Raw genomic sequence first — 27,681 nt, forward strand, 5'->3', positions numbered from 1 at the left:
GGGGGAGATTTATCAATGTAAAAAGTTCTATTTTTCGGCGTAAAACGGGCAGATGCGAATGAATTTATTCGCAAACGGCTTTTTTGTGAATAAAATTTACGCATTAGCCCAGTTTACGCCAATTGCGCCAGGGGGGCGGGGACGGGGTGGGGAGAGAGCGGTACGGGGGTGCAGAATTTATGATTTTGCGCTCAGGATTTATGTAGAGGCAGTGCACCTTTACATAAATCTGCGTATTGTCGGCACTTAATAAATGACTCCCTTTATGTGCATTCCCCGTAATAAGTGTATATTAATGATTTGTATAACTTTTAGGGGGCAATACAATACTTTAATAAAATTTTTCGCTGTACTTCTCCTTTAAGCTAATGCATATATGTATCATACTGGGGTAACATATAGGGTTAAATTCAGCCAAAATAATATAAATAACCTACAAAAACACCAGCTGCAACCCAAATATAATAAAATCACTCTTTATTAATCATAAATAGGAGTATCATATAATAAAATAGATGAATCAGAACTGCTGATGGCAAAACACATGGGCAACTAGGACATATAATTAATTATCACAGACACAAATAGTAAATAAATCCTTGACATAGGATTATAGATGTTACATACATCAAGTGCTGGGACTATACAATACAATGCATAAATAACCAGTAATGATACACACCATGAATAGAAAGCCAGTAATGAAACTATTCACATCCACATATGATGTAATATTACCTAAAGTGCTGGTTCACACAGAAGCCCAGTGCGGTGTGATCCCAATGCGCGTTTCGGAAAACGTTGAGGATTATTTTATAATATAGAAAGTAAAACGGAATATTTTAAAAAAATATGTTTAGCATAAAATATTGATTCGAACAGTAGGTCATTTTTGCATGACACTTTCCCACTCTCCCCTTAAAAAGTGATGACTATACTGATTGTGCCCCAGTCTAGAAGTGAGGTAAAAGAAGGAAGCGTCATCCCATGGTCTGCTCCAGTGGCTTGTGTGAAAGTGGCAATATTTTCAATACAGAATCTCAAAAAAAAACAGACACACTAAGGGCCCTATTCCACAGTAACAATAATCGGCCGGTTCGGCCCCATTTGGCCCGATTCGCCGATTATCGTTCGGTGAAATAGAGAGAACGATCAGCCGATGATCGTGTCATCGGCCGATTGTTCATTTAGGGCCAGACCTAAAATCATTGTTCCCCCACCGTGCACGGTTGAATAGCAGTGCACGGCGGGCAGAATACATTACCTGGCTGCAGGTCTTCATCCCTGGGTCCCGCGTGCTCTATCTTCAGATCGGCCTGTGATTGGCTGAGTGTGGCCTGTCAGCTGACCGGCCATTCTGAAGATAGAGCGCGCAGAACCTGGGGACGAAGACAGCGCGGAGAAGAATCCTGGACAGGTAATGTATGCTGCAAGGGCTGCAAGGACATTGCAAACGATGTCCTTGCAGCCCTTGCTCTATGATCATCGGGCCGTGGAATAGGCCCAGTAAACGAGCGGCGATCTAGCAGATCGCCACTCGTTTACATTGTTGATCGGGCCCTCCTCGGCCTGTGGAATAGGACCCTAAGGGTTGGTTCACACAGAAAATTAGCAGAATTCATCAGCGGAACCCTGCCTGCCTCAGTGTGACACTTTCTCTATGGGTGGGCTTGCGCACCTCAGCTCTTCCCGGCTGTCCGCTCAAAGAACTGACATTATATCTTTAAGCAGAGAGAGCGATGGAAGTGGAGGCCCGCGAGCCCTCCCATAGAGAACCAGTGTCACACTGAGGCAGGCGGGGCTCCACAGCAGAGAGCTTCGGAGCGGAATTCCACTGATTTTACTCTGTGTGAACTGGTCCTTAAACTTATAGCATCATTTGTCATTAGAGATGATCGAACATCGGGAAATCTTAGGTTCGATCGAACTCGAACCTTCAGTATTTGATTTCCGATGCCTTCCCGTTCTCTGGGGAAGGAGGAGACTGCCCAAGGAAACAAGGATACAGCCTAGGTCAGTGCTTCTCAATTGCAGTCTTCAGGCCTCACCAACAGGTCATGTTTTGAGGATATCCCATACAAAGAACAGCTGTGATAATACCTGATGCATAATTATATCACCTGTGAAATACTAAGGAAATCCTCAAAACATGACCTGTTGGTGAGGCCTGAGGACTGGAATTGAGAAGCGCTGGCCTAGGTAATAGGCTGTATCCCTGTTTTCCTGGCAGTACTCGGGCAGTCTCCTCCTTCCCCACGGAACAGGAAGGCATCGGGAATCAAATGTGGAAGGTTTGAGAAGATTCGAGTTCGATCGAGCCTAAGATTTCCCGATGTTCGATCATCCCTATTTGTCATAATGACCAGATAAAAATAATGATATTTTTCAGCGATATATCCCCTTCAAGCAGGGCCGTTTTAATACATTGGTGGGCCCAGTGCACAGCCCTCAAGAGTGGGCCCCCCCTTACCTTTCTGCACATTGTATAATGTACTGAATTTGCCCCCACACTGTATCAAGAGCCCCAATACATACAGTAGTTACCTTATAACACTATTTCCACCATTCAGTGATTACATATTACATAAAAACTGCACTAAACAAAACAGAAAGATATCACCAATGATACCATTACATAATACCGCCACACCATGACCCCTAACACTACAACCCTATAACAGAGTGCAGTTACATCCAGTGACTCACCGGGGGCGTCTTCTCCGATCAGAGTCTGTCACCTTTTCTTTTTCTCTCCATCCAGCCTTGGCCACCTTGAAGTCTTCTCCTGACTGTGAATCTTCTCTCTAGAATCTGCCAGACAAATATTTTAGGCTCCAACACATACAGTAGTTAGGTCCCTTGTACCCCTATACAGTAGTTACACCCCTCTGTACTCCTACATAGTTACACCCCTCTGTGCCTCCATAGTTTTAAGGTGTCCCTGTAGTATATAGACCCTCATGTGCTCCTCCAGTTATATACAGCCCTCCTGTGCGCTCCCCCATTAGTATATAGCCCCCCTGTGCACTCTCCCCAGTAGTATATAGCCCCCCTGTGCTCTCCCACAATAGTATATAGCCCCCCTGTGCTCTCCCCCAATAGTATATAGCCCCCCTGTGCTCTCCCACAATAGTATATAGCCCCCCTGTGCTCTCCCACAATAGTATATAGCCCCCCTGTGCTCTCCCACAATAGTATATAGCCCCCCTGTGCTCTCCCACAATAGTATATAGCCCCCCTGTGCTCTCCCACAATAGTATATAGCCCCCCTGTGCTCTCCCACAATAGTATATAGCCCCCCTGTGCTCTCCCACAATAGTATATAGCCCCCCTGTGCTCTCCCACAATAGTATATAGCCCCCCTGTGCTCTCCCACAATAGTATATAGCCCCCTGTGCTCTCCCCCAATAGTATATAGCCCCCCTGTGCTCTCCCCCAATAGTATATAGCCCCCCTGTGCTCTCCCCCAATAGTATATAGCCCCCCTGTGCTCTCCCCCAATAGTATATAGCCCCCCTGTGCTCTCCCCCAATAGTATATAGCCCCCCTGTGCTCTCCCACAATAGTATATAGCCCCCCTGTGCTCTCCCACAATAGTATATAACCCCCTGTGCTCTCCCACAATAGTATATAGCCCCCTGTGCTCTCCCCCAATAGTATATAGCCCCCCTGTGCTCTCCCACAATAGTATATAGCCCCCCTGTGCTCCCCTTCAATAGTATATAGCCCCCCCGTGCTCTCCCCAATAGTAAATAGCCCCCCTGTGCTCTCCATAATATATAGCCCCCTGTGCTCTCCCCCATAGTATATAGACCCCTGTGCTCCCCAATAGTATATAGCTCCCCTGTGCTCCCCAATAGTATATAGCCCCCTGTGCTCCCCAATAGTATATAGCTAACCTGTGCTCCCCAATAGTATATAGCCCCCTGTGCTCCCCCATAGTATATAGCTCCCCTGTGCTCCCCCATAGTATATAGCTCCCCTGTGCTCCCCCATAGTATATAGCTCCCCTGTGCTCCCCAATAGTATATAGCCCCCTGTGCTTCCCAATAGTATATAGCTCCCCTGTGCTCCCCAATAGTATATAGCTCCCCTGTGCTCCCCCATAGTATATAGCCCCCTGTGCTCCCCCATAGTATATAGCCCCCTGTGCTCCCCCATAGTATATAGCCCCCTGTGCTCCCCAATAGTATATAGCCCCCGTTCTCCCCCATAGTATATAGCCCCCCTGTGCTCCCCAATAGTATATAGCCCCCGTTCTCCCCATAGTATATAGCCCCTGTGCTCCCCAATAGTATATAGCCCCCGTTCTCCCCCATAGTATATAGCCCCCTGTGCTCCCCCATAGTATATAGCTCCCTGTGCTCCCCAATAGTATATAGCCCCCTGTGCTCCCCAATAGTATATAGCCCCCTGTGCTCCCCAATAGTATATAGCTGCTATATAACATTGAAAAAAACAAACACTGTTACTCACCTAGGTCCACGCGTTCCTCTTCTCTTCTCTCTTGTGGCCGCACTTCCTGCAGTCACAAGAGGCTGCACTCCCCTTACCCTCGCGCCGACGCTCTAGTGACGTCGGGCGCTAGAGGGAGAGTGCGGCCTCTTGTGACCACAGGAAGTGCGGCCACAAGAGTGACTGACAGGGAGGGAGCCAATGGCTCTCTCTCTGTCAGTGTCGCTGCTGCTGCAGCGCTGAAGCGCCGCAGCAGCAGCGGACGGGGGCCGCGGCGGACGGGGGGGGGCCCGGCAGGGGGCGCCATGGAGGGGTAAGTAGATTACCCATCCATGGCGCTCCCCCCTGACAGGCTGGTGGCTGGAGCCCTGTGCGACCGCATTGGTCGCACATAGCAACGGCCGGCCTGCTCAGGGGGGCCCCTTTAACCAGTGGGCCCGGTGCACGTGCACCATGTGCCCTCTGGTTAAAGCGGCCCTGCCTTCAAGCATCAGGGAACAGAAAGGCTTCCATTATCGCTGCTAATGAGTTCTGCTGGAATTCTTTGCCTTTTCTACTTTCCTAACTTTCGAATTATTAGCTATTGCTAATTCAGGGCCTTTCTGTGGACCTTGAGTGACAATAGCGCTGATCAGGCACAGACAGTTGTATACAATGATAAAACAGGCAAATACAGTGGTACCTTGGTTTAAGAGTAACTTGGTTTAAGAGCGTTTTGGTTTAAGAGCTCACAGTTTTTCAAAATTGTGACTTGGTTTAAGAGCATTGCTTTGGTTTAAGAGCTCCCTTTACTGGGTGGGAGCGCGAGTGGAAGAGGAGCATGGTCTGCATAGCGGGGTCTACAGCCCTGTACTCTGACCCAGGAAGTTTCCCTCACCTGCCAAATCATAGCAGATCCACTTCAGGCTGGGGCTTGCATCAGGGGACAGGACTGTGGAGGTAATCTCTCCATAGCTGTAACCCCTCTCTCCCCGGACAGAGTGCTGCATGTACGTGCCCACATCTGCCCTGCTTATTCCTTCATACTCCCTGCAGTCTCTGTCAGCCCTTGTGTTTCCCATCCTCTCCATTACTGTACAGTAACTTATAATATCACATATTCTGCTGTTTCTGAATGTTTGTTTCACCTGTTTTACATGTTATTCAGAATAATAAATCATTATTTTTGGGGTGTGGAACCAATTGTCTGCATTTCTATGATTTCTTATGGGAACATGTGCTTTGGTTTAAGAGCGGATTTGGATTACAAGCACGGCCCCGGAACGAATTATGCTCGTAATCTAAGGCACCACAGTATAGAAATTTACTCCTACCAGTAGGACATGATGGGAGTTGTAGTGATACAACACCTGGAGAGCTACAGGTTGGGGAACACAGTAATGTGTACGTAATATGTCCCCTTGGTAAAGCTTACCTGTCCTGGCTCCACTTCTGGTCAGATCAGGATGCTGTTTAATGCAGACAGTGCTCATGTGCATATAGTTACTTCAATTTAAAAATACAAACAATTATGACTATTAAAATATGGGATGGCACAATAAAAAAAAAATATTCTGTTTAACTTAAAGGGAAACTTCATCTCTGGTCCAATTACAGTGTTGCAACCACAAGCAGCAGGTAGATTAATCATTTGTCTTGGCTGATGGCTGTTTGCACCTCCACTTACCTAGTACAAAGCTGACAGATTCCCTTTAAGTACTCAACACAAATTTCTTTCCCATTCTTAGGGTATATTCACACATGCCAGTTTTTAGCATTTAATTAAAAAAAAAAAAAAGAACAGAAAAACACACTCAAAAAATGTGTGTATAGGGGTTAAAGGGGTACTCTGACCAGGGACCCTTTTTTCACAATGGCTAAGGAGGGGAGGGTGAATACAATAAAATCCACTAACCCCCAAGCTCCAGAGCTGCTTCTCGCATCCTGCTCGTCTGGTCCTCAGCCACTTCCTGGTCTGGGACGGGACTTGAGACATGACGTGGGCCAGCCAGCGACTGATGCGGTGTCCTGCCTCTGCTGATGAATGGCTGAGCAGGCCTGAGACATGGGCCCGGCAGGGGCACGGGAGAACATAATAAACAATCATTACTTACCTCTCCCCTTGCCCGTGAAGTGCTGCGCCACAGGCTTCAGGACTCCGCCAGAAGGCATACTACCCCGAGTTCCCATGATGTCACTATTCAGGGGGAAAATGCACGACCCGGCTAATGGATTGCCTGCTCAGCCAATCAGCCGTTTGTGAAGGAGATCCAGGAGCCCGGCGGGGGTCCCAGAGCGGCATTCCAGCACTGCAAAGGCATGGGAGTATTAATTATTATGTTCCCCCTGCCCTTTTAAACTCCAGACTTTTCCTTTAAGATTTGAACATACCTTCCATGCTACCGGCAGCATTATTGGTGCATTGTGCACTGGGTGGATTACAAATGTCAAGACATAAGGCACACCGTGATGCTATCACCCAAGGGTCCACATGAAGTTGCATCTGACCCTGGTCAGAACAATATGAAAAATTCAAGACTGCTGGGAAAAAAAAAAAGAAAAAAAAACTTTAATAGGTCTTTTAAAGGTCCAGGCACAACAGATGCAAAATTTTGAATTTAACCTTCATCTTAAGCTTAAGGGGATGTTATTCAGAACCCACCTAGATCTAGGAAGGCTTTGCAGGCATTTAAACAAGATGCAGCGTTTCAGAGAAATAACTAATTAATGCAAAAATGCTAAAAACATTATTAATTTGGTGGATTTTCCCGGCTTTGCGGCTGATTAGTCTACTTAAGCTTTTATAAACATTTTATGTTAATTACCAGTCCTAGGAAATCAGAGAGCAGGTCTCTCCAGAGCACAGTATTCCCTTATCTGCCCTCAAACACTGCTTCTATTAAGTGTGCATGATGTATTGGCAGCTAAAGAGAAAAACATTAGGCTCAAAGAAAGCAAATGCAGAACATTAGTGCTGTTTGCCATCTTTATGCCATTTCCAAACTTGTAGAAAGTTGCCTTGGTCTGTCTGGCGCATGTTCACACCCATACGGATGTCTACTTATTTAGAGGCCAGCTATCAGTTCAGGATTTGTGGCAATAATAAGGCACAAAATTTGTCCATATTAGACTCCTGTGAACCCCATCTTAAAGTTGTCTAACTATAACAACCCCTCTGCACGTACCCTATTAGTATTTACACTACTAAAAGTTAGGGCCGTATTACAAATATGGCTTAACCATCGTGCAGTAAGAGCTGTGTATGTATAGTTAGCAATGTCCATTCAGCCCTTGCCTAGTGTAAAATATAAAAGTATATACTGTATATGTAAAGTATATACATACCTGACTATGCTCCCCAGTACCTTGCAATAAAGGTTTAGGGGCCTGTACCAGTGTAACAGGCCAATTTTCTATTTTTACTAACTAGTTTTCATTAAATTTATCAAATTTTCATTTTTTGCTCAAAATCCTACCCTAGCATATCATGTATTAGGCTGGGTTCACACAGCTAATTAGTTTTTTTGCAAAATGGATGTAAAAAAATGAAGCGTTTTTGTGCCTCCGTTTTGATCAGTTTTTCCATTAACTTTCATATTAAAAAACAGTTCAAAATACACCGCGTTTTTTTGTACGCTAAAAAAGAGATGTGTTTCGATCTGTTTTTCAATCCGTTTTTTTGTTTGAAAAAAGCGATGGGAAAAAAAACGACTGCAAAAAATTCAGTGTGAACCCAGCCTTAGGCATGAATTGTGCAATAAACTGTGCAAGATGTATCAAGGGACTTGCATCTAATTATGATTTTTGCACAACAACCGTAAAAATTTGCGCAGCCCATAAAAACCTCCTCCTGCTCAAAATTTTTTGCTGATGATGCACTTATGGTACAGAGCAATCTACTGTCAGCCAACAAGAGGAAGCAGCTGTGTATCCGAGTATGATAGAAAACAAAAATCTGCGCACTTTTCAACAAATTAAAGATAAAATTAGAAAACCAGTGAAGTGATAACACTATGACCTGGAGGGATGTATTCTGGCCTAGGCTATTTTACACCCCCTTGTATAGAATATATCCCCTGGGGTATACTGTAGCCTGGGTCAGAACTGAGAAAAACAGTGACATGATAACCTGGAGGGATATAGTCTGGCCTAGACTATTTTACACCCCCAAATATAGAGTTTATCCCCCGGGATATACTGTGGCCTGGGCTAGACTATACCTAGGTTTATAGTAGTGCCTAGGCTATATTACACCCCTGGGTACGAAAATATATTCCCTGGTGTATACTGTGGCCTAGGACAGGGGTGAGAAAACCAGTGAGGTAATAACATTATGGCATGGATATAGCATGGCCTAGGCAATTTTACAGTATTGAGTTCATCCCCTGGGGTATACTGTGACCTGGTTCGACATTAGGATATATTCTGGCCTGGATGGGTATACTCTGGCCTAGGCTATTTTACATCCCAGGGTATAGTTTGGCCGAGGCTATTTTACACACCGGGTATACTCTGGCCGAGGCTATTTTACACACCAGGTATAGTTTGGCCTAGGCTATTTTACACACCAGGTATAGTTTGGCCTAGGCTATTTTAACCCCGGGGTATACTCTGGCCTAGGCCATTTTATACCCCGGGGTATATTCTGGCCTGGAGGGGTATAGTTTGGCCTAGGCTATTTTATACCCTGGGGTATACTCTTTTAGGGTAGCTTCACACGTAACGTATTGCTGTGTATTTAACGCTGTGTTTTTATCGCTGCATTTTTGGTGTGATTTTTACATGTGAGTTTTGATTTTCACATGAAAATCATGTGAAAATCAAAACTCACATGTAAAAATCGCACCAAACATGCAGCGATAAAAACGCAGCGATAAATATGCAGCGTTAAATTTACTAATGAGAGACTGGTGACTGAATCCAGTGAGATTCAAAAGTTCATTCAAGACATCCAAGTCTGTTGTGCAATGTCTTCCCATTCAAAGAGTTACAATGGGAAATACAACTCAAAGTGCATTTTTGTGCTGCAGGTCCTGGCCTGATCCCAAGTTTGAAGACCCAAACTGGCAGCTGTCATCAGAACTACGGTCCACCTGGGACTTGCAGCAGTAATACAGATGCTGGATTAAAAAATGAGGCTGTACTAATATGCCCACGTGAAACATACCTAAAGGATAAAACAGATAAGCAAATGCAGATGCCAGTATGTATATGGATGTATTTCTATTAACCCTGAACTGGCATCTGTCAACTTTATTCTCTTAAAGAGGACCTGTAGGCAGTATACACAAACCTGCACATTTCCCCCCAATAGCCATCAGAAGAGGGTGTAAGGAGGCATTCACACATTCTGTGCCTGATCTGCAACTACAGACTGGAATTTGGAACTCTCTGCGTCTCGCTCTGAAACAGTTCAAATCTTTGCACAGCTGTATCAGTACATAAAAAATGAACAGTTCATGAATGCTGATGTTGGAAGTTCTGAAGTCAATTCCATAGTATCATCATCATCATCAGTAACTGCAGTACATGGAATGTGTGAATGATCTCTAAATTGTCGGCTATAGTGCCTAAGGGACACGCACATGTTGCACATGCAAATGTCATGCCCACCCCTAGAGACAGTGCCAGCCATCTTTGTTCATATCTTAATAATTAGTACTAGAACACCAAGCCATAATTGGTTGTATAACACATTCTCCATCATGCTCTATCACTAAGATCCCATTATTTACCCTTGTGATTTGTTTTGCTATCTATTTTACATTCATCCCCCTCTACTTGCAGCTCTAGTTGTTCTTTTCCTCCTTCTCCGATGTTATACTACATCCTCACTTTTCCATTCTTTAAAGCCGCCATCCGATGATGATTTTCTGTCACCTGTCTCTATTTGTTTTATTCACCTCAAGGTCAAATAATAAATATAATTCTCTATGTACAGTATTCTGACTTATCAGATGACACCGCCGCCCGCTGCATCAAACAAGATATCAATTCATTGGAGGATTAGGAAATAGGAGGAGGTGTAATTCATCTTTTTTACACTCTGGCAGCTGGAATCAATTACTTGTACTTCTGAACCTTTGTGTTTCTAGTGCAGCACTATATCTGTGGTATAGAGCACTCTCTTGTGATCAAAGACAGGGGACATGACCTGGACTCAGCCCTATGCTTAATTATCCTCTTTCCTTATGAGAAAAAGACATTAATTGGTTTCTTTCATTAGAGAAAAGACCATCTAGTGTATAAAGACTTCATGACAGATACAATACTGTTTAGTCAGATACGGCAGTGGTGCAGCATACAGCAGCAGCAACCCCTTCCCATGGTGTACCTGGCACAGTGTGAACTCCATGTTATTATGCTCCTAAAATTGGGTCCATTGATCACAGTTCTATGACCCATTCACTGCCAGTTCATAATGTATTATTTGCTCCCAGTCACTGTATTTCTATAGTACTGTGCAGACATTAAAATCACACAATGGTCACTATACTCTTTGAGGCTCGTTATCTAATTTCTCTACCTCAGCCATACAGAAGCAAACTTTTTGAAAAGCAGTTATGGAATATGAAGGTAACAGAAGTACCAAGGGAAATCTTCTCTGACCCAGGGAAACATGCTGCCCTGCCTGGGCACAGTAGGCCTGTTATTGGGGCGCAGCTGGATCAGACGAGTGTCACAGGAGGATGTTGTTAGTTCATGAGTATTATTTGTCTGAATATTAAATTTCTGAAGCTATGATGTGTAAGACTGCCACATTGGAATCAGATTTTAATTATATGTAAGGATTGATTGAATTAGTGTAGAAGGGGTAAGGGGAAGTGTCAATATAGGCTTTGGAACAGTTGTACTTAAAGGGGTACTCCAGCACAATTTTCTCTTTCAGATCAACTGGGTCATAAAATGCCAGAGATTTAAAAATCTCCATTCTTCCAGTACTTATCAGCTGCTGTATGTCCTGCAGGAAGTGGTGTATTCCTTCCAGTCTGACACAGTTCTCTCTGCTGCCACCTCAGTCTATGACAGGAACTTTCCAGAGCAGTGGCAAATCCCCATAGAAAACCTGTCTTAGTCCATAATACTTAATCATTTTCATTCTTTATACATTGTTAGGGTACAAACACACACAGCAGATAAGCAGCAGATACGCAGCAGATTTGATACTGTGTTCAGTTATTTAGATCTAATCTGCTGCGTATCGCAGCAGTAAATACGCAGCGTATAAGCCGTGTGTGTTTGTACCCTTATACAAGATTAGTGCCTGTTTGTTCTTTCTTATTCTAGTTTTCTTTTTACTGTAATGATTTCTTCAGACCAGGTGTGAAGAAGCTCGCATGTGCGCAAACCAGCTGCTACCTCAGTTCATTTAAGTGCTTGGCGTTCCTAAAAACAGTTTTTTTATTGAGCACTGAAATTATATCAGGATTGACCTCTTAATGTTTGTGTTATTACCAGTTGCCCTTCCTGCCTCATTTTATAGGGCTGCATCCAACTTGAGCCTCTGGTGTGCAGATGCTGAATGACTGGACTTGAGCATGCTCGAGTTGCACTCATCTCCAATCTCCATCCCAAACACCTGCAGACAGTCCTCAAGCACTTCACCGATAATCCAATCCCTTGCTCCTAGACGTGGGAAGTAGGGGACTGTCACACGGAGCTTCATCATATGACTATACACATCTGCTAGACACATAACTAGCCCTGACACCACTTGGGGTTAGGGAGAGGTGGTGGGAAGATCCCTAGGGAATGCTCAGTAAGAAGAATTCCTTGGTCTCCCCTCGTCTCTAAGTGACACATGCCGCCTCTTGTAGCTATACCTAATACAGATTATATAGAACCCCTGCTTTCCTACACAGGATAGGATTAACTAATTCACAATGTCCCAGATGTGGGATGGCATTCTGACATTATCCATATGTTTTGGGAGTGCAGGGAGCTGGAAACATCCTGGAGGGATGTGGTAGACCCAAGTTGAAAATCTTTGCAGTTGCTACAACAAAAGGCTGTAAAAGGCTGGGTTCACACTGTTTTTGCAATCAGTTTAACATTTTATGGAGAGAAAAAAAAAAAAAATGCAATTGTGTGTCATTCGTTTTCCATTGACTTCCATTATAAAAATAAAAAACGCATCCAAGCGGATGTTTAAGGTACAGAAAATTAGTGTCAACACTACTTTTCTGTACATTAAATAATTAAACACATTGGTTTCAATCCTTTTTTTTAATAATGGAAGTCAATGAAAAACAGATGACAATTGCATCACAACGCAGTGTGAACGTAGCCTAACCCTATAGTAGGGCTGCTTGAGGATCTCATCCTAGATGACTATACAGAGCTGGAAATACAACAGATGCTAGATAAGGCATATAAAACTACAGCATCTGGACCCACCACAGTTGGATTGGTCTCCAGGATAACTTCAATAAGATTAGAAGGGGTGGATTGGAAAAGAAAATGCCCTCACAAAAATTTGAGCTGATCTGGACCCCTCCCCCCTCCCACCAGGTATACCAACTGGGATCCTAGATTAGGAATGACTGCATTGGGTTTCTGCAAATCTAAACAGCAGGTTATGCCTCTAGATAATAGATGCGACATGTGACATTATACTATATTATACATCATAGTGTACAAGTAATGGGGACAGATGTCTGCTACTTATAGTGGCTCAGAAAAAGATTAGCAGCTTAATTTATATATGGCAAACCACACGGTTGGCTAACTATCAGACTTGTATAATGTTCTGTTTTCCTAGGGTCCATTTACACAGAAAGATTATCTGACAGATATCTACCAAAGATTTGAAGCCAAAGCCAGAAACAGATCAGGTCATAAAGGAAAGACAGATTTCTCCTCTTTTCAAATCCATTCCTGGCTTTGGCTTTAAATCTTTGGCAGATAATCTTTGTTTAAACAGACCCTTAGTTTTTTTTATCATAAATGTAACACCCCAAGTAATGTCATTACCTTGTACTATACAACTCACACCCTGCAAGGTGCCATGGAGGGACGAATACTTAAAGGGTAGTAAAGTGTTATTATTGATGGAATATTGGGGGGGGGGGGGGGGGGGGTTGGGGTCCTCAAAGTTGGGATGACTGAGTCGCAGTGAACCAAAGGATGTTCTGGACTCCTTACATAGTTATGGCCTGGCAGTCTCAAGTAACCCTACATGGGAAGTACTGCTTAGGCCCTGGTTTGGGGTACGTAGGACACCAGGATTTTAGTTTGAGCGATTAAGAATCTCCTAAAGGTAAAACCTGCGTGGATAAATGGTGGGGGTCCTGAAGTAGTTGTAGGTTTCAAGGACCACCTCTGTCCAATGGAACTTATATGGGAAGGTAGTTGTTACATGGGGCTGTTAATGTAAAAATTGGGGAAGAGGTCATAACTTACAATTTATGTAAACTTCAATAAAATGGCTGCTACGTGTAATAGCAAGTGTTCAAACTCGACATTCTAGCATTCAATGTGTAGGATTCATTTAAAAAAAAATAATATCAAACAGTTTATAAGTAGGCATTTATTGACATTTTAGGTTTATAACATCTTGTGTCCTGACAACAACATCTTAAAATGTCAAACAAATGTACATTTATGTGATACGGCATTAAATCTATATTACAGTAAGTGAAAATCATCAAGATCTTGCAAAAAAAAAAAAAAAAAAAAAAAAAAAAAAAAAAAAAAAAGTGTTAAGACTAGAGATGAGTACATGGGAAAACGGATACGGCTATAGGCTGTATCCATGTTTTCCCAGACTCCCTAGGGCTGCATCCAACAGTAATCAAATGCAGAGCATGCTCGAGTTGTGCTCCTCTCTAGTTAAGACATTTGGCAAGTAGTTAGCAGGTGCAAGGTCATGGGTCATTTAGGGCACGTGAAACAAATATCAGCCCTAGACAAAAGGCACCATATTAAGAGCTTGAGTTTATAAAATATCAATTCTTGACGATGAAAAAGTTTCAACGTTGATCACTAATTTGCCTAATAAAAGATCAGTGCTATGGAATACCAATTCCTACATTTTAAAAATAATAAAATTTACCTAAAATATACGTTACATTTAAAAACCCAAATATTGAGCTTAAAATTGTCAAAAGTTCAGTATTTACACATGTAAAAGGATTTTTTTGTTTTAAGATTGTAACGTGCAATTGCTTAAAACTATAAAAAAAAAAAAATTAAAAAAAAATAAAATAAAAACTTAGATTCTAAGATAGGCTGCTAAACTGGCACTTTCATAGATTTGGGCTGCGTAGCTTGCATAAGCACATTCATAAACAAAACCCTTCATGGCGTCCATGTAAAGTTGCTGACCAGAATGCAGATAGAGCCAGATTAATCTGCTTAAGTGCGCCCCCACTGTATCTCCATGGAGGCTCTCTGAAAAGACAAGGCACTTTGTTAATGGACTGCACTTAAGGAACATAGGTAGAACATTGCAAACCTTCTCAGAAGTGTTCTGCCAAAGGAGCAGCATATAAAGGTGTTCTGAGTTAGTTACACTTCTCCAGGATTTAGAACATCTAGAATATGGGCAAATCAGCCAGACCTGCAAGTTATGGATGCATGCTATAATTTGCTGTGTTGGACCTTAGTGTCCCTATTCATCTCCAGCATAATGCTAGAACTAGCATATATTTACTTGTAATAACCAGATGGCCACACAGGGTTTTACATTATATATCAGTCATGGCCCTGTACATTACGTTACACAGAGGTTAAATGCATCTAACAAATGCACTAGATTAACTTTTAGGTAAAGTAGATGTGGCTAAGAAATTGCAGGATCATAGGTCATTACAATAGACAAAATTCTGCATTAGACTCTGCACACTAGAGATGAGCAAACTTTGTTCGGGCTTGTGTGAACCCAAACGTCCACAATTGGCATTTAAAACCCACTGCCTGGAGAAGGTGGATGCAGCCTTTGGGTACAGGGTTTTCAGGCAGTCCTCGGGATGCATCTACCTTCTCCAGGCATTGGGATTCAAATGCAGATCATTTAGGTTTATGCAAACCTGAAGTTCAGCAATTTCTATTGTGCACCTACTTTGCTTACTAGGCCTGATGCTTACCCAGGCTATTTAGTATTTAAAGTGATACTGTCACCCCAGTTTTCCTGTGCGCTTTTACCATTGTTGGACAGTGTCACTAATGCGGAGCTTAAACAGGTGACATGAAGCAAAGCTACAATCAGATTTTTACCACATACATCTACTGTTTGTAAAGAACTCATTTTCCCCCAGTGCATTTGATTTTCTTCCTGGTTTCCTATCTGAACTGTGACCCTGATGCTGCCATTTTCCCCAGAATCCTCCTTGCTGCATGTGAAGTGAAAACCAACTGCCAGTACTAACAGGACAGATCATGTGACTGATCTAGTCATGACTAGAGATGAGCGAACCGTCGACGTTCGTGTTCGTATGAACCTGAACACTCGGCTTCTGATTGCCACTGTCTGCCCGCTCCGTGGAGAGAGTGGATACAGCCTGAGGACCATAGCCATATGCTGTATCCCAGTTTTCTAGGCGGTCCTCAGACTGTATCCACCCTCTCCACAGAGCGGGTAGACAGCAGGAATCAGAAGCCGAGAATTCTGGTTCATACGAACCCGAACCTAGGCCGGTTCGCTCATCTCTAGTCATGAGTGACCGAATAGTGGATGTCTGGCGGGCCGTTACCAAGGGCAACAAGTTATTAAACAAAGCAGCCCATGGGGTTAAGGGAGTCTATAGCTCTATAGTTTTCTTCGTGACACCACTGTTGAGCCCTCTCCCTGCCTCGGCCTTGTGCGACAGTACCACTTTAAGGGGTGTGTGACAATCTACACTGTATTGACGGCTATTAAGACATTGGATTATATAATCATGTCCTACCGGTGGCTGGTGGAGAAAGTACAAGGAAAAGTGGTTCAGCCGCTTTGCCAAGCAGGGCCTTGCAGCTATTATTCTGGGGCTAAGAAAGTACTAGTCATGGGGGGAGTGGGGCTAGGACACCACTGAAGCCCCTCACTGTCAGTCAGCTGCATCTCCCTGTGTAAACGTGATGCACAGCCAATACTGATGCAAGTAAAAAAGGTGTAGATATCAGGCAGCCATTGGCCCCTTACCTTCATAGATCTTTGTGTCATATTCCAGCAGCTGAAAGAGGCTCTCCGGGAGAAGACTGCTCACCCAGTAGTTCTCTTCTTGAAGGATCCAGTTGTTTATTAGTTGTTTTCTGAACAAGAAGCCTTTGATTTGTTCTAGATAGAAAGACTCACCAGTGGCCATGAACATCCTAGAGGAACAGAATTGATAACCTGTGATATTGCCACAAAGATGTGCATATATCCTAATATACATACACTATAGCAGGCATGGGGAACCATAGGCCCTCCAGCTGTATCATGCTTAGAAGCTAAAGTTTCAGACATTTATTAAGTCCAGCGTTTTTTTTACGCCGGGCGTAAAAGTGTCCCCGCAGCTCTGACACTACGGAGATTTATGTAGAGGTGCATTGTCTACATAAATCCCGTGCGCGGAAGGAAACCTATGCCAGCTCAGAGCTTATTTTGCTTTGCAAAAAATTATAAATGAAGCGGACTCCTGAGTCCGCGCCCCCCTGTTTCACCCCCTCCCCACTGGCAAAAATGGCCTGATGCGAATATTTTATTCGCAAAAAGGCCATTTGCCAATAAATTTATTCGCATCAGGCAACTTAGGCCAAATACAACTTTGTTTGATAACTCCCCCCCCCATATATATTATACAGATCCTTGTAGTACCTATAACATGGTAGCACATCAATAATCTTCCAGTTCACGTAGTTCCCAGCAATTTTCTCAAGGCTGCAGATTCTGGACATTTGGACTTTTGCTGCTATCCAAAACTGATCATGGTTAACCAAGGAAACATGAAGCTCATCTTTTAGCATACGGTACACCCCTTCTAATGCATCTTTGTAGACCTTGAAAACAAGTTTAATATATAGTATAAGGGCTTCACCCTAAAGGACATTACATAGAACTATTGGAAAAAATCCTCATAGCTGAAAGTTTTGAGCAAGGAAAGCATTTAAAGAACACCGTTGTACCTTCTTTTGTTTAAATTTTCCCCATTTACGGCCAAGAATCCAAGCCAAGAGAGATCTGCACATTGAGAAGTAGTTCTCCACTGTTTGAATACCTAAACAAAAATCAAAGTAACGTCCCGTTGCATATCAAAGTTCTAATCAACATTTTGTATTCTACCCTAAGAGGTCTTATTAGAACGTCCATCACAATCAAACCATTGACCTGGCAGATTTGTAGCAAATGTTTGCAATGTCCCGTTTATGTGAATGGGCCTTCACATGAGCCGATCCAATGTTTCACAATATGTTGTAAATATACGTTATCTGTTGGGAGAATGGCCTTTCCATTGAGGTATGTGGAAGTTATGGAAAAAGTTGAACAATCCTAGGACAGGGCCTCACATAAGACTGTAAATATTCCAGGCATTTATAGCCTATACTTTGGCTGCCATAAATGCTACAGGATGTGACATGTGAATACACCTTTAAAATTCTGTAAGGGAAGGCATTTTACTTTTAAACATTCCACATATCAAATTTATGTGGTAGCAGAATATGCTGCTGTAACAGTTACTTTTGTGCTGAATTGTGGAGCATGAGAACAGATGTGAGTGGACACTTTGCTGTAGGGGCTCATGGACTACCCTCATCCCGCTGACTCCTACTGAGCTGTAACAGTAGCCTTTATGGTTTGAGAGATCACATTGCATTGGGTCCCACTTGGCCCAGTAGCCCAATCAGCTGACACTGTCCTGTGCCATGTAGAAAGGGCGGAGGAAAGAAGGTGAGGGTATGTCCACACTACAAAATCCCAGCGGATCACCCACAGCTCGCCCCCCGTGCGGATCTCCCCTGGTCCCATTCTATGGTTTGGCAGATTGCACTGTCCGCTCGAAGAATGAAGCTCTCATTCTTCGGGCAGATTGTGGAATCTGCCAAACCATAGAATGAAGCCCATGGGACCAGCAGAGATGTGAGGGACCATGAGCTGCGGAATCTGTGGTGGGTGATCCCCAGGATTCTGTAGTGTGGACATACCCTTAGAGAAGAGGAACTGTCTGCACCTTTTTGGCATTTGCCCCCTGACCTGCCCACAGACCAGTTTTGGACAGAGGGGGTACTCTACAAAACATTCACTTGTATACTGTAGACAATATACGCAGTTGCTGGGGACGCCAATCAAAATTCATGAAGCGAAAAGGGGCTCAAAACCCTATAGAGTGATGGTCACCCACATGCACTCACTTTATTCAATGCCTATAGGGCTGATGGAGAAAGCCAGCGTACAGTGCTTGCTACTTCTCTCAGCCCCATGGACAGCAAGCATGACTGACCACCATGGAAGGCAACGCTTCTCAGACATAACAGAGGGTTTGGGACCCTCATTCTAGTAATCAGTAGATGTCCCAGCAGTGTAGTGAGGAGAGAGGTGGAACAGTTCAGGTTCAGTAACGTTCTCTTCAGCCACAGGGAGTCAAATTCCAAGCGTTCAGGTGTTAAGAGTCAGCCCTGGAAAACATGACTGTACCCATGTATTCCAGGGCTGCATCCAACTTCTGCAGCTGCAAGGAGTCAAATGCCAAGTGTCTGGAGAGTGTTGCTGAACCAAACAGTTCAGCCATTCAACTCAACACTAGTCAACCAATCATGCAGAATTCAGTTTAGCTTAGATTTTTCCTTCACCCATATTTTCATCTCCGTTGGCCAGGTTTCCATTCCAGAAGTCTTCCGTTATGTAATGAAGAGATGCAAGATACTTTACGTCAGAGTCCGCAGAACCCCAATGGGCTACTTTCTTCTTATCAAACCTCTGCCACCACAAGTAGATTCTCTGCAGCTGTTTTGCACACGACTTTGAAAGTCCAAAGAGCCAGTAGGAAAACAACCACTGGAAACGGTTTGCATTATACTGGCAATAAAGCCACTCCAGATCCTCATGACCTGATTAAAGAGAATTATTGTTGTCAGTAGAATGACTATTGCATTACAAGTCATGTGTAGTATAGAGCTGTCCCCTTACATTGTCACATACTAAAGAATCCTACATCCATCCACTCACTATGATAAAAACACAAGATGAAGCAAAGGCTGGTACAGAAATCTCATGTGCTTGAATGGGAAACTGTAATATGGCCTCGAGTATGGGGTCTTACAGATATACCATGTGGGGGATTAGTTTTGTAATCATTTGGCTTTGCTGTAGGGAAGTGTATATTGCTTGTGTGACCCCATCATCTGTAATATTTTTTTCCACATTGATGTCTAAGGTTCTGTAAGATTAGACAGATTAGACAAGTTAGTTAAAGTGGCACTTCTTCCCAGAGAACCTGTTAAAATGCCGTAGTAGCTACGTATGTCAGTAATACATAGACACTACTTTAAGCCCTGTTTGCCCCCCACATTGTTTGTAAAATCGCTAAATGCTCTTATGCAAATTACCTGCATAAGAGCATTTAGGGAGTTGCTCTGGGCCAGAGAGCAACACCACGGCCCGTCCGTCCCACCCCCTCCACTATGCATATTTATAACTACATAGTGGGCTGTATACGCTGCGCATGTGCAAACCCAATGGGCCACTGCAGACCCTCCCAGAGGTCCCTCAAGAGGCAAGTATAAAGTCTATCTTATACTTACGTCTTAAGGACTGACATACATAGCTACTACGGCATATCAGCAGGTTCTCTGATTTTTTAAATAGATCTCAATCCTTCCAGTACTTAGCTGCTGTATGTCCTGCAGGAAGTGGTGTATTCTTTTCAGTCTAAGGGTATGCGAGCACTACGGAAATCACACAGCAAACTTGCCTCGGATTCCACTGCTCATCCCTGGTTAGTGGTAGAGCGTCAGAATCCACTGCATCCTAACAGCGCTCTCTGCTGCCACTTTTTCAGCAGAGCACTGAGACTGGAAAATACACCACCTGATCAGTACTGGAAGGATTGAGATTTTTAAATAAGTAATTTACAAATCTATAAACTTATCTGGTACCAGTTGAGATATATATATATATATATATATATATATATATATATATATATATATATATATATATATATATATATATATATATATAATTTTATATAAAAAAAAAAAAAAAAAAAAAAAAAAACACACACCACAAACCACCACACAAAAAACAACCTTTAAAGCTCCTGGGCCAGAATGCAAAGTGCATAGACTAACTCTGACAATTTATTATTTGTATATCCGTTCTTTAATACTTACATTCAGAACTTAGTTTTTTAAGAACATGCAATTGCACATTTGAGTAGTCCCCATGGTGCAGAAGTGCCAAGCTATGCAATTCCTTCCAATCGTATTTGTACACCGAGTCCTGAACTTCTTCCAAAGATTCATCTGTAACTGAAAAGTGATCAACATGTCGCAATACCATGGATAACTTTAAAGAGGGGAACCTATGTGAAGTAAGATTTTACAATATTTGGGAAAAGCATGGCAACTAAAACTGAAGGCTAACAGATTATTCAAGAGAAAAGGCTGTATTTCCAGCCTTAAGAAAAAAAAAAAAAAAAAACATTCACACACTGGTTTTTAAACTTAAAAATTGCGGTCTTTAGAATAATGGCCGTTATCTGGCAAGGACAGATGTAAAACACACACACGGGAAAATAGCCTAAACTTTGGACATCTTTTTGGGCTATAGCCCAAAAACCAGCCATCTTCACTTGGAACATTTTGGCCAATAAAGTTGGTCTGTTCTGACCAAAGAGCCCTTTTATTACCGGGTTTAATAGAAAAAGTTAAAAAAAAAAAAAAAGGTCCCAAAAAAATCTTAACATGGCCATGGTGAACAGCATTTTCTTGAACACAAGCACCATTTCAATAGTGTTGCTGTACACTGCCTGGGATTATGTTGCACCCCAGAGTCCAGGCACTACCTGGCCGACAGAAGGAGCTGCTGCTGACTGTGGATGTAGCAGTGCCAGCGGTGTAGCACAGCATCTGTATAAGGGGCTAGCAGTGTGTGGGTGTGTTTGTTTTTTTGGCACAGTCATAAACCTGTCGACAGATTATGTAAACGTCTAGCCATAGATGGCCACCGACAATACATTTGTCATCTATAAGATGTATGCGAAGTACATTGTGTATGTAAAACTAAACAAAGTCACAAATTTTAGGGCCAACTCCAGTGCATGGACTTCCTCTGAACACCACGCCCACCCCGAGTACTACAGAATGTATCTAGATGTAAATGGTAATTTCTGATACTTACCCTTATGTTTTTCATCAAGAAGATCGTTAGTTATTCCCCATATTTCTTTGATTTCAGGGGCAGGGAACTGGACAGGGGGGAGCGGGACCATTTCTTCTAATGTCAGCCAGTGCACCCAATATTTTTTGGGAGGAAGTCCAGAAAAAAACAAGTCCTGTAATTGTCTGTTATATGGCAGCGTCCTGTACAACTTCTTCCACATGTACAGAAGCTTAAAGGCTTCTTTAGAGCTGCAGTCAGCACCACCTGTTCTAAAATAAAGACCAAATGCAACCTAAAAAGTAATAAAACGCAGTCAAGGCCAAGTAACAAGGGAGGTATCAATGATGCATGCACTATATGGCATCCTGAGGTTTTGTATTTTTTTTTTTTTACACACACACACTACTTTAGGCTGGTTCACACAGCAGGACTGGGCCCAAATCTTATTCTTCTCTGTAGGTTTTAGCTTACAAATACTAAGCCAAACACTGCCATGTGAAACCAGCAGCTCACCATTTCCACGGGTGCTAAAATCAGAGTAAATGTGGCATAAATATAGCTATCCCATATTACTCACCTGTGCTATTGTGGGAAATATGGTGTCAAAATTCAATAAGAAAAACCATGACTGCACTTCTGCATATTCCAAGAAAATAGCTTCTAATGCAATACCAGTAATAGTTATATAGGAAAAAAATGTAATCACAAATTAGTGCAGTCTGCAAGTTGAGTAATAGGCCATGTGTTCACCCATTGCTGTGCAATGCTACCAAGATCAATTGACAAGACTGTGGCTAAAATTGTGTTTTGCCAACTGCTTATTATAATTAAAAAAAAAAAAAAAGTCACAAGTGTAGAAACCCAGCCTTAGGCCTCAATCACACATCCATAGTGTAGGCTGTAACTGCAGAGCTGCATCCATAGTCCTCTGCAATTAAAAGATTGTGATCCATGCTGTAGAATTACAGGCGTGTGAATAGGGCCTCAGGGTGTGCAATGCCCAGGTATGGATCAGTGTGTGGTCTGTAGAGTCCCACACAAACACTCATGATGCCGATAACCAGGAATACATACTTTAGGCGGTGGTCACAATTGGCTCAAGTCATGGTAACAGCCATTTTTGCAAAACCCATCAAAAACATTATGTGGACAGAGCTTTAAACTTTAGCAAGTCTAGGGACTCCGCCATTGTTGCCACTAGATCTTACCATTGTGCCACCCGTTTGTCAGCACAGAATTTCAGTAACCCTACCAATTTTCTTAATTTGCCATATAGGCCCCCCTGGACTATAGTTAATATGTTATACATCAGATCAATGAATTTACAACTTTTTGAAGCCTCCATGATGGAGTTGGACAGGCACCACTATCCAGCTCGACTACACCCACCATGCAGTGCTTGGCCCAGAGGCTGTCCGTGCTGCTGACCCGGTACAGTGTGCTGCAGACTGTGCTGATCCGGAGCAGAGAAAACGGGTCCAGGAGATCCAATATCAGCAGCAGGATTTCATCGCTCATGTCCAGCAATGACCGGCAAAGGGTCACCCCATCTTCTCCATCCATCTCCCCATTCTGCTCCATTGCCTCCCAACATTTCTGATCAGGCTGCTGAGCCATGAAGCTGCCTGGCCATGTGCTATACTGCTCTACCTCCCCCTCCATCCCTGCTGCTCAGACACTAACTGCTGTTGGCTGCCTCTGGGCACTTATAATGAGCAGGACTGAACCAAAACTGCCTGGGGGGAGGGGTGTTACAATCAGTAGGGATCAGTGGACTGGGAGCAAGGAACACATGATCCTGATGGTGCTACTCTGAGATTCTGATCGCTGGAAAGGCAAAAAAAAGTTATTAGGTATTAGGTGCATGTGGGATAAAAGGAGGACAAGATCCCAGAGCAATGGAAGAAGTAGAGAATTCCTTTAAATAATAAAGTTTTACAAAACCTAGTTTACAAATGGAAAGAAAATATATGCTGCATGTCCTATGTGTTAGCACACATATGGCTAAATCGGCCTGGCCAGGACTTTTTGCAACACTGTGCCCAGTGGAGAATGTGGTATAATATGCATATGCTTGCCTGCATGTGGGAGCACAACCTAACATAATAGGTAGTAGGGGATGTGCAGAAGAAAAACGATGACAGCAGAGTGCCGCACAAACAATCCAGCCATTGTTTGTTTGCCCTCCGTGCACAATGGGCGAGCCTTGTAATAGTTTTTTTAAAATAAATTTACAGTGTGCATTGGCGCATATAATAGGGCCTCAACCTTCAGTGCCAGGAAGTTCTGCTGTAGCTGCCTGAATTAGCGATGGTCCAAACCCTCCGAGGTTCGTATGAACCCGAACACTCGGCATCAGATTCCCGCTGTCTGCCCGCTCCGTGGAGAGGGTGGATACAGCGGAAGGACAGCCTGGAAAACTGGGAAACAGCCTATGGCTATGGCTGTATCCCAGTTTTCCAGGCGGTCCTCCCGCTGGATCCGCCCGCTGCACTCGGTTCGGACCATCCCTAGCCTTAATCATGCTTCATTGTAGCTTCTGTAAGTGAAAGGGGATGGTGATAGTTAAATAAGTGGGAATGGTTTAAAATGATGACTAATCTATATTTTTATATTTCTTCAGCAAAAATTAGGGATCTGCAAAAATTATGGACACTACCATTGACTTATATGGGAGAATTTTTGCGGATGCAATTTTTGGGGATCCATAAGTGTCAACAGCCCAAACGAAATCAATAGGCCCTAGGTTTATACAGCGTGTGAATGTAGCCTTGGGCTATGTTCACACAACGTATGAGACCGGCTGTATGATGCCCGGTCTCTGAGAAGATCATCCCGTTGATATTTGCAGCTACAGAGTTCTGATGTGGGCGCACTGACAGGCTTTTCTGTAGCGGCCGCAGAAAACTGACATGTCAGTTGTTTGCTGCGCTGCTAGGGATCCCGGCCGTATGTGTATACGCTCCGGCCGGGATTCCCATAGACAGCAAGGTAACGTATATTTTCGTAATAATCACGGCCGTGGTTTTCCGAAAATATACGTTGTGTGAACATAGCCATGGGCTATGTTCACACAATGTAAAAATAAGTGCAAATAACGTCCATTATTTTCCCCTATTTTAACCTTGTGTGAACATAGCCTAAATGTTAGTCCTGGATATATCAAAATGTATTTTAAGGCTATGATCCTACTCAGTATTTTTGCTCAATATTTTGGTCAGTATTTTGCAACCGAAACCAGGGGTGGATTGAAAACACAGAAAGGCTATGTTCACACAATGTTGAAACAATTGCCATTGTTTTTTTAAATTAAGGGCTATTATTTCCCATTAAATGGCGGCCATCTACACAGGTGTAAAAGGAAAATTTTGCAGTTTTCATACGTTATTTTATATTGTACGTCATGGTGCTTGTTCCAGTAAAAAGTGATCTTTTATCATCTGCAAATTGTGCTACCTGAGTGGCACCACTTAGTCCCGCCCACATCACAACAGTAGCCCCGCCCCTCCTTGGCATCATCGGTGCATAGGCCCCATTAGCCATTAGAAGGACCTGCCTAAGGATCTAGGTACACCCCCATAGGTGGGGCCTATGCACTGATGATGTCACATAGGGATGGGCTATGGTGACAATGTGGGTGGGGCTAAGTGGCATTGCGCCACCCCAGGCAACACAATCTGCACAATCACTTTCATTTTCCATCAGTAAATTTTTTGGTGATTTTGAAATAAAAACAACACAGAAATAAATGTCTGTCTATAGCTCATAGTGCTGCTCAAATACTTTTGAAAATTATGTCCCCTTTATGGTCATTTTCATATAGTTGATGTATATAAGGTAAATGGGGGGGCTGTTGTTTGGCCTGTTTATTTTTTTTTTTTTTTTTTTTTTGGCACATTAAATCTTGTTTATGCACACTAATGTGTGTATATAGATACACATAGGGTATGTCCACAGAACAGAATCCCAACGGATCACCCGCAGCTTGCCCCCATGTGCATCTCCGCTGTTCCCATAGGCTTCATTCTATTTTTTTCTTATGTTTTCCAGATTCCACCGTCCACCCAAAGAAAGAAGCCTATGGGCCCAGCAGAGATGCCCGCGGCCGCCTGAGCCTGCCAGAGGGGGCGAGCTGCGGATTTAGCGGCAGGTGATCCGCTGGGATTCCGTAGTGTGGACATACCCATATAGTTGTGTATACATATAACTTGAGGATGGGTTGGATCGTTTGAGATTTAAAAAATAACTCAGGGTGCCTTCACACGTACCATATCGCTGTGAGTTTCTCGCACATAAATCCACAGTGATACTGATTGCTATCAAGTCAATGTATGTGTATTCTTGCTGCGAGTTTGGTGCGATTTTTACATGCGAGTTTTGATCCACACATGATTTTTAAAGGTGAGTTTAACACCACAAAAATGCAGCTACTTTCGTGCGAGTTTTGTGCGATAAATACGCAGCGATACTGTACGTGTGAAGGCACCCTTAAAATAAATTTTGATGTCTTCATTTCAATCATGTCATCATGTCAGTGACTGGGTCTAACTGCTGAGACCCGCTCTGATCAGAAGATATAGCCGGGGAGAGATCATGACAGCGCAATCCTCTTCCTGGCCGGCCACGCAGTCCGTCAATATTTTCAATGTAAGTCTAGAAGAAAACATTGGCGGAATGAGCTCCAGGTTGGTGAGAGGATTACGCTATCACAATCTCTCCCAGACTATATCTTCTGATCAGAGCGGGTCTCGGCAGTGATGTTTGACGACATGTCAAAAATTATTTAAAGTGAGAATGCCTATTTAAATACTGGTGGCTGAAGAAGTTGCATGCAAGTCCAGGAAAACATGGATAAAGCCCTAAGGCTATGTGGAAAACATGGATATAGTCATTGGCTGTATCCATGTTTTCCAGACAACCTTAGAGCTTTATCCAAGTTTAGCAGCCCTCGCTATCCAAGTTTAGCTGCCCTCGATCCGAACCCGATCGTTCGGGTTCGGATCGGCTCGAACCCGAACCTGGTTCGCTCATCTCTATTATTTACATGATCTCAGTCAGAGTTGCGACTTTTCAACCCACATGGCTCTTTATCAAGCTTGCTTGTTTGGGCGTCAGTTTTTTTGGGGGGCCTTTAGACTGCTCACACATGGTGTTTTTGTTGCATTTTGATGGGTTTACTGCGATATTCCTGTAAAATTGAAAATCAATGCAAAAATGCCATAAAAACATGATGCGAGAACACGGCCTTATTGAAGCAGCAGAGGACTTCCATGGGCCGTCACCAATGAATAACACAATCTATTCTTCATAAAGTGTTTATTATCATTATATAACAATTTACAGGCGTTACATTGCCACAGTCAGTCCATTTAGGTGCATGCAAATATCAAAAACAGAAAAGGGTTGATTTTATTAATGCTGGACCTGTATGGTTGTCACTTTTGGTTCAGATTTCCACATTACAGCAAAAGAAGTGTGCTTTTTCTTCTCAAGGTGATCCTATTGGCAAAAAATGGGTGGCTTTTCGTAGACCAAATATTTGTGAGAATGATTTTAATAAAAATAAAAAAACAAGAGAAGGCAACATCAAACCGCACTTGGGAATATGGTATGGCTAATATGTCTGAAACTTTTGATTTTCAATGGTGATAAATGGCATTATCTTAAAAAAAAGCAGGTCCCCTTCACTTTCCCCATAGAATGTTATTGACAAATTATGTAATTGATGATGATATTAATTTTTTATTTTAAATAAACAGTGTGTTTGGTTTTTGGCTAGGATTAACTAAGGCTTTTTTTTTTATAAAATTGCATTTAAAGGAGTATTTGACTGCTCTTTTGCATACAGTTGGGGCTATAGAATCCCAACGTATCCCAGGCGAAGATATTTTGTTATACCTAATCTAGTTGCTCATTGAAGTCGTTGATCAGGGGAAGGGGGAGGGTAATTGAGATGACCCCCTCCT

The 27,681-nt window shown here is 43.0% G+C and overlaps 1 protein-coding gene across 1 annotated transcript; it reads right to left on the reverse strand.

Moving 5' to 3' along the window:
- Positions 1–14,647: 14,647 nt before the first annotated feature.
- LOC138795201 (uncharacterized) lies at positions 14,648–23,332 on the reverse strand. The gene is made up of 8 exons (XM_069974197.1): positions 23,105–23,332; positions 21,734–22,007; positions 20,725–20,856; positions 19,183–19,440; positions 17,521–17,612; positions 17,213–17,394; positions 16,556–16,725; positions 14,648–14,826 (listed from the first exon to the last, which is right to left on the reverse strand). The coding sequence occupies exons 1-8, from the start codon at positions 23,330–23,332 to the stop codon at positions 14,648–14,650; spliced, it is 1,515 nt and encodes a 504-aa protein (XP_069830298.1).
- Between the last annotated feature and the right edge of the window lie 4,349 nt (positions 23,333–27,681).

The sequence above is a fragment of the Dendropsophus ebraccatus genome, chromosome 6 (genome assembly GCF_027789765.1).
Source record: "Dendropsophus ebraccatus isolate aDenEbr1 chromosome 6, aDenEbr1.pat, whole genome shotgun sequence".
Classification (NCBI taxonomy): Eukaryota; Metazoa; Chordata; class Amphibia; order Anura; family Hylidae; genus Dendropsophus; species Dendropsophus ebraccatus.

Coding starts and splice junctions, on each gene's coding strand:
- LOC138795201 (XM_069974197.1), bottom strand. CDS start 23,332: ATGGCTCAGCAGCCTGATCAGAAATGTTGGGAGGCAATGGAGCAGAAT. Junction 19,441..20,724: donor TAAAAAACTAAGTTCTGAAT/GTAAGTATTAAA, acceptor CTCTTTAATCAG/GTCATGAGGATCTGGAGTGG. Junction 17,395..17,520: donor GAAAATTTAAACAAAAGAAG/GTACAACGGTGT, acceptor CTTGTTTTCAAG/GTCTACAAAGATGCATTAGA.